At 45.4% G+C, this 7,128-nt stretch overlaps 1 protein-coding gene across 2 annotated transcripts; it reads left to right on the forward strand.

The window, feature by feature from the left end:
• Positions 1-985: 985 nt before the first annotated feature.
• PRND (prion like protein doppel) lies at positions 986-6,723 on the forward strand. Of its 2 annotated transcripts, none has more exons than XM_085004242.1 (2): positions 986-1,045; positions 2,983-6,723. In XM_085004242.1, the coding sequence occupies exon 2, from the start codon at positions 3,554-3,556 to the stop codon at positions 4,088-4,090; it is 537 nt and encodes a 178-aa protein (XP_084860368.1). In that variant the 5' UTR covers positions 986-1,045; positions 2,983-3,553; the 3' UTR covers positions 4,091-6,723. The 2 variants fall into 2 exon arrangements, with proteins under 2 accessions (XP_084860368.1, XP_003359928.1); XM_003359880.4 differs by having other exon boundaries at positions 3,543-6,723.
• Positions 6,724-7,128: the final 405 nt, after the last annotated feature.

Genomic DNA, 7,128 nt, shown 5'->3' on the forward strand with positions numbered 1-7,128 from the left:
CGCCGGATCCTTAACCCGCTGATCGAGGCCAGGGATCGAACCTGCAATCTCATGGTTCCTAGTCGGATTCGTTAACCTCTGCACCACTACAGGAACTCAAGCAAGACTTGTTTAAAACACCCTCTTTTAGATATAAAAGGAGAAGAATTTTCTTTCTAATACTTTTCATTTCAATCTAAAAGGCACCTCTCCAAATATGTTTTTTTTAAAAAACCCTAAACGGGAGTTCCCGTCGTGGCACAGCGGAAACAAATCTGACTAGGAACCATGAGGTTGCCTGTTTGATTCCTGGCCTCGCTCAGTGGGTTAAGGATCTGGCGTTGCCGTGAGCTGTGGTGTAGGTCACAGACGTGGCTCAGATTCCAAGTTGCTGTGGCTGTGGTGTAGGCTAGCAACTACAGCTCCAATTAGACCCCTATCCTGGGAACTGCCATATGCTGCAGGTGTAGCCCAGAAAAGACAAAAGACCAAAAAAAAAAAAAATTGCCCTAAATGGACTCCTTGGACAGTGGCAGCCACCCATCCGTACAGCTGTGCTGCTGTGATGGAATAAGAAATAAATATTTAATCCTCATCGTCAGTTCTTGGTACAGACCTTCTAAATCCTTGTAACTGCTTGAGTGATATGGCTAAAAGGAGCATCTTTTGTGATAATATTTGACTTGTCCCCAGTTCCTGGTATGAGGTTCAAAGAGCTTCCAGGTTGGTGAATTCACCCACATTTGGGGATAATTTGTCTGTCTTATTTATTTCTTTATATTTATATATTTTTTATCTTATTTATATCTTTCCAGACTTCATCAAATTCTTTGGCTGGTGTTCATGTGTGAGAGTAACAAAAGGGTCCATCCTTCTCAAGGCAAAGAAGCCCTTGGAAACCCCTGATTGGTCCTGGCAGGGAGGGAAGGGCTCCCATATTTGGAAAGCAGCAGGAAAGCCCCTCCCCCTGCAGCTCCTACATAGTTGGGCAGGCCCAGGAGTGTGTGCAGGAAGACCCCGGGTCAGCAGCTCCAGGGGTGCACCGTGCTCCAGGAAAGATCCCAAGGTACGTGGGGGGCAAAGTTTGCATGTGGATTCCATTTCTGTGCAGGGCTGTTCATTTCTAGCCAGAATGCAAACCATGCACTGATTTCTTTACTCCCACCTCCTGGGATGGGTCCCAGGTCTGGGGACACTTGTGAGAGTGTTCAAACATCCCATGGCGCTGTCTATGTTTTGGTGCTACAATAAAATGCTATTTTGGGGTCAGCTGGTTGGGATTTTCTTTTGCCTTGAAGCCCTCTGAAGACTAATTACTTTCTCAAGATCTCTATCCACGCATAATTTATATCATTCTTCTTTAAGATTTCTTCTACCAAAGGGGATGGGCTGATGACACAGGGCATGGCTTCTGATTAGGAGATTAATTTGAATTTTGCTTTATGCCTGGATCTGTCTGGAGAAAGCTCGTCTGAGCTCACTGTGACTGGGGGGTGGGGTGGGAGGGAGGCTGGAAGCCTGGGTGCTCACTCCTGCCCACCCTGGGGCAGTGACTAGGTGATGCCTGCAAGAAAAAAGAGGTTGGCAGAGGCCTTCGCAGAAGCCAGGATGTACACTTAGTTTGCATTTTGCTTCTTTTTCTACATAGGAACCAGTGTCACACCAGAGTTAAACATATTCTAAAAGTGTACTAATCACTTTTAGAAATACTGCAGAGAGGGTAGGCCAGAACCTAAGCAAGCTAACTTTCAACCTCCTCCACCTCTGGCAGCCGTGGACTCAGTCCCTCTCCATCCAGGAGGCAGCTTAAGCAGGCTCTGTGATAGTAACTCTCCCTGTATCCTTGATCCACACAAAGGTCCAGGTGCTGGAATGCCCCAAACACTTGACCTTGGGAGGTGGGTTTCCACAATAGCTATTGTAGTTTCAGGAACCAGATGTGACAAACTACCGGACTGGGGGGCTGGGGGTGTGGGTGGGCAGGGGTATTTCCTGAGGTCAGCAGCAGTGTTTCTCATGCCCTGGGGCCACCTTGGCTTGCCAAGCTCCCCCAAGCCCTCCTGTCCTCCCTGAAATTCTTTACTGGCCCTGCTGTGCATTCAGCTCAGGGGCCATCGGGGCTGCCCTTCATGCCTAATGAGCAAAAGCACAAAATTTGAGCACCGTACCCTCCAGCAACCCAGAAGGGCAGTAGAGCATGGCAAGAGGGCACAGGGGAAAGAGCATCAGACAGAGCTGGATTCAGATCTGCCACCAATTTGTGTGGTCTTGGGCAAATTACTTCACTTCTCTGAATCCCGGTACAACTTTTGTAAAGTGGAGATAATAATGAACCTCCACTGTGTGAGAATTGAGTTAGGCAGTGTCAGTGGCTGGCACATAGTCGGTGCAATAATAAGCTAGTTAAGGGGGGGAGGGTGGGGTCACACTGTCCCCAGGGGTGAGATGGGAAAGGAAAGGACGCCTGCACATAATCAAATTGCAGCTTCAGAGCCGTTTGAGAAAACCAAGATCATCATCCTGAATACATAGAATCCCAGGCAAAAGCAAGAAACTTGGTATTGACTTAACCCAGTGCAGCCCAAGCTTGGAAAAACACTTGCCACTTATGCTTCAGGAAAAATGTAAAAGGTGCAAGGATGCCATTCCTTGCTTAAAATCTCTGTAAATCTTCTAGCTCTTTGTTAAACCTTTTTTTTTTTTTTTTTTGGCATTTTCTTGGGCTGATCCTGCGGCATGTGGAAGTTCCCAGGCTAGGGGTCGAATGGGAGCTGTAGCCACCAGCCTACGCCAGAGCCACAGCAACACTAGATCTGAGCTGCATCTGCAACCTACACCACAGCTCATGGCAACGCTGGATCCTTAACCCACTGAGCAAGGCCAGGGATTGAACCGGCAACCTCATGGTTCCTAGTCAGATTCGTTAACCACTGAGCCATGACGGGAATTCCCTGTTAACATTTCTTGTAACTTCTTTATCTGTGCCTCCATTCTTTTTCCTAGATCTTAGATCATCTTTACTGTCATCACTCTGAATTCTTTTTCAGGTAGGTTACCTATCTCCTCTTCATTTAGTCGTTTTTGTGTATTTTTGTCTTGTTCCTTTGTCTAAAAGCTATTTCTTTGTCGTCTCATATTGTCTGACTTTTCTATGTTTATCACCCCCTTGACAGCAGGTATGTAGATGCAGCAGCTGGGGCCCAGCCCTGGAGTTCTCAGGGGTGGCAGCGGCTCCTGTGTACCCAGAACATGTGATGGGAGCAGCGGTATCAGGCTACCTCCCAAGGAGCCTGGTGGCTGCTAATAACGGGGTCTGTGAGAGAGGTGGCAGGAATGCATGGTTCAATCACTTGGAGCAGAACATGCTGGAAGGTAGTATGAGAAAAAGAATGTATATATGTGTGTGACTCGGTCACTACACTGTACAGCAGAAATTGATACATCGCTGTCAATCAACTATACTCTAATTTAAAAAAAGAAAAAAGAAATAAAATTTCTTACACATGGGAGGAGTCAGGGAACCCCACTGGGGACGTTAATTGCTCTAGGCTTTTCCATTGCAGGTCCTGACACCATGAGGAAGCACCTGGGTGGACGTAGGTGGGCCATTGTCTGCATCCTGCTCTTCAGCCAGCTCTCCGAAGTCAAGGCGAGGGGCATAAAGCACAGAATCAAGTGGAACCGGAAGGCCCTGCCAAGTACCTCCCAGGTCACAGAGGCCCACACAGCGGAGATGCGCCCAGGGGCTTTCATTAAGCAAGGTCGAAAGCTGGATATTGACTTTGGGGCAGAGGGCAATAGGTACTACGAGGCCAACTATTGGCGGTTCCCTGATGGGATCCATTACAACGGCTGCTCCGAGGTCAACGTCACCAAGGAGAAGTTTGTCACCAGCTGCATCAACACCACCCAGGCGGCGAACCAGGAGGAACTGTCCCACGAGAAACCGGACAATAAGCTTTACCAGCGGGTCCTGTGGCGGCTGATCAGGGAGCTCTGCTCCATCAAGCACTGTGATTTTTGGTTGGAAAGGGGAGCGGGACTTCGGGTCACTATGGACCAGCCCATGATGCTCTGCCTGCTGGTTTTCATTTGGTTAATTGTGAAATGAGCTTGCCAGCAGCCAACAGCCACAGAGCTGCGTAGATGAGCAAACATGAGCGAGTCATCCCAGTCCTTCTCCCCCAGCCCCTGCCACTACATGTTCTGAAGGTACCAAAGAGCAGTGATTCTTCAGCACTTCAAATAGCACTCCCAAGTCTTCCCTCAGGTGCTTGCTTGTAGCTAATAGATGTGCCGGCACCAGTCCTCTCCAGGCTTTACCTGAGGGTGGCTTGCTCAGCACTACATTCTCAGCTCCGGTGGAGTGGCCGGCACACTGCATCATGCAAAAAATGCTTGGTAAGCAGATAAAAACCGCACGAGGGACTGTGCCAGGCACTCCGCAAACCTTCCCAACAGCTCTTAGAGGTAGGCATTATTCCCATTGTATAGATGAGGAAACTGAGGTCCAAGAGGTAAAGTAACTAGACAGTGTCAGAGCCACAATTCAACCCTGGCTTGTCTCTCTCCAGATTTTCCCACTTTGGGAGATTTGAAAAGACTGGTGTTGATGGCCATGTATGTGATATCTTGTTACATGGAAGTTAATTAAACTAAAATGTAATGAAGACATTAAACTAAAATAGAAATAAAAGCTAGACAAAGGCTCATATTTCCTTGTAAGGAAGTATTGCCACGCTAACTTCCAGAGTAGACTCAATCTATGGCTGGATGTGTCTGTGGCACACCGATGCTTTTTCACAAAAATAATTAGTGTTTGCTATTCTCATCTCTGAAACAATCCATGTAGTTAAGAAACTGTTTCTAAATGACATGTTTGCTTTCTAATATTCCCCCAACCCTGTGTGCACGTTTCAGGTACATGCACACGAGTATTTTTAAATATACTTTATTTACATTTCTTTTCGCCTTCCTTCCAACACCATCTCTAGCCATTCTTTTACTGCCACTTTGACGAGGGGCCATCATTGCTGTGAACCACTTAGAGCTTCAAAAAACTGTTTCTCAACAGAAAAGTTATAAAGAAGCTATGTCTTTAGGGAGACCAAATAAAGAATTCATGCATGCCTTCTTCAAGAGCAGATACACCTATTAATTATCGACTTATTATTAAACTATATATACATATAAGAAAATATGAATACCGTTTAAAAAAAATAATGAATCTAATGCTCTAAATGCCCCCACAGATCCTTTGGGAATATTCTCAGAGAGTCCCCTCCCCTTCTTCCGCCACCACCTAGGAGTTGTTGAATCATATTTGGAGATAAAAGTTGCTGGGTATTATCAATTGTCTGGGGGGGGGGCGGAATGTACATTATCAGACAATTTATCCTGTTTTAAAACATGAATGCTGATAGTGGTACCTCTTGTTCTGAGCCTCCTCTGCTATCAGTGTTCTTCTCAAAGATACATTTGGAAGGTTTGAGCATAGAAAGCAGGCGGAGGGCTTGGGGCCGGGCAGCCGAGAGAAGCACCTTCCCTGGGCACGAGGGGACTCTCCACCCAGCCCTGAGAGGACACTGCTGGCACTGCACTCAGCCTTCGAAGTCCTGATGAGCTCTGGATCAGAGGCTGAGACTCAAGTCCAGAACATGCACAGGTTATTTCTTACATGTCATTCTTTTAAAAACAATAACAATAGCAATTAAAATACAACAGCTGCTTGTAGGCTGGTGTCGACATTTCAAGTCCCAGCTCTCCTGAGATTAATTCCATGAAAGCAAAATGACCTCATTGCTTATGTGAAAACACTGGGGCCATGATGTAGTACTTTTCTTATCATTGCTGTCTTTTCTCATTTCATTAATAGTTCCAGACACCAGAATTAAGTGGGCATGTGGTGAGTCGGTATCTAGGATTCAAATGCTCAATTTATTTAGGGAGCTTTTCATTGAATCTGTGTATGTTTGAACATCCTTTATGAGAGGAAGTCAAGGCTTTGTGAGTCTAACTTTTCACTTTGGCAAAGGGTTGTCAAGTGCCTACTATCTGCAAGACATCGTGAGTGATTTTTTAAACTATTCTCGATAATCATTTTACTGTGCTTAAGTTTGCCAACCATTGATTTCTTATCCCTTCTGAGCGTTCTTTTCTAAAAATGTAAGTTTATCATAAAAGTGATATTAAGATTACAACGGAAATCCAAAACAAAACATTGCCCACACTCCCAGCCTCTGATGGAGTCAGTGTTCTCATTTTGCCCTGTGACCTCTTAGTCTGTACCATTTGCATATACACATGCACATATTTGCAGTAATAATGTAAGTGAGCTTTTGTATTCTAAATTTTTGCTCAATTTTATACTTTTTTCATTTTTCTATGATTTGGGGTTCTTGCCTCCCTCCTTGCCTTCCCCAATCCACCCTCCTCCCTGTCTGAGATGTAACCTCTAAGCTTTCACAATGATCAGGTATATAAAACGGTTTTTGTTTGATTACTCCTCGAAAAAATACCATAATCATACATCTCACACTTATTCCTCTGCAATCGGCCTCTCTAACTTAATACTGCACCATGACCCCTTCCCTAAAGCAACAGCTAGATAGTTAGCTAACTTGTCCTTTTAGAGATGCTGCATAATATTGCACGTCCCAGAAGAGACCCCGGTTGATTGAATCATTTCTTTGCTGAGGGGCCTTCAGGTTGTTCTGCAAACAATAAACATCCTTGTACATACAATTTTGTAATCTGTTACTTTTATTTGTGGAATAGATTCACACAAGCAGAATTTCTGGAACAAAGCTGTGTGTAATTTATTTATTTTCTTTTTACAGCCACACCACAGCATATGGAAGTTTCCTGGTTAGGGGTCGAATTAGAGCTGCAGCTGCTGGCCTATACCACAGCCACAGCAACACGGGATCCGAGCTGCATCTGCAACCTATGCTGAAGCTTGCGACAGACGACATCAGATCTAACTCACTAAGTGAGGCCAGGGATCGAACCCACATACTCACGGACCTTATGTCAGGTTCTTAACATGCTGAGCCACAGCAGGAACACTGGGTGTGTAATTTAAATTGTTCTAGACATGACTAGATTATGCCCCTACGTAGCTGGAGCAATTCACATTCCACTTGAAGC

This window comes from Sus scrofa, chromosome 17 (assembly GCF_054392235.1).
Source record: "Sus scrofa isolate SSC_HxYL_T2T_F1_AM1 chromosome 17, Sscrofa_HxYL_maternal_Yorkshire_Landrace_v2.0, whole genome shotgun sequence".
In the NCBI taxonomy this organism is placed as follows: Eukaryota; Metazoa; Chordata; class Mammalia; order Artiodactyla; family Suidae; genus Sus; species Sus scrofa.

Bases quoted from the DNA above. Each gene is read 5' to 3' on its own strand.
- PRND (XM_085004242.1), top strand. From the start codon at position 3,554: ATGAGGAAGCACCTGGGTGGACGTAGGTGGGCCATTGTCTGCATCCTG.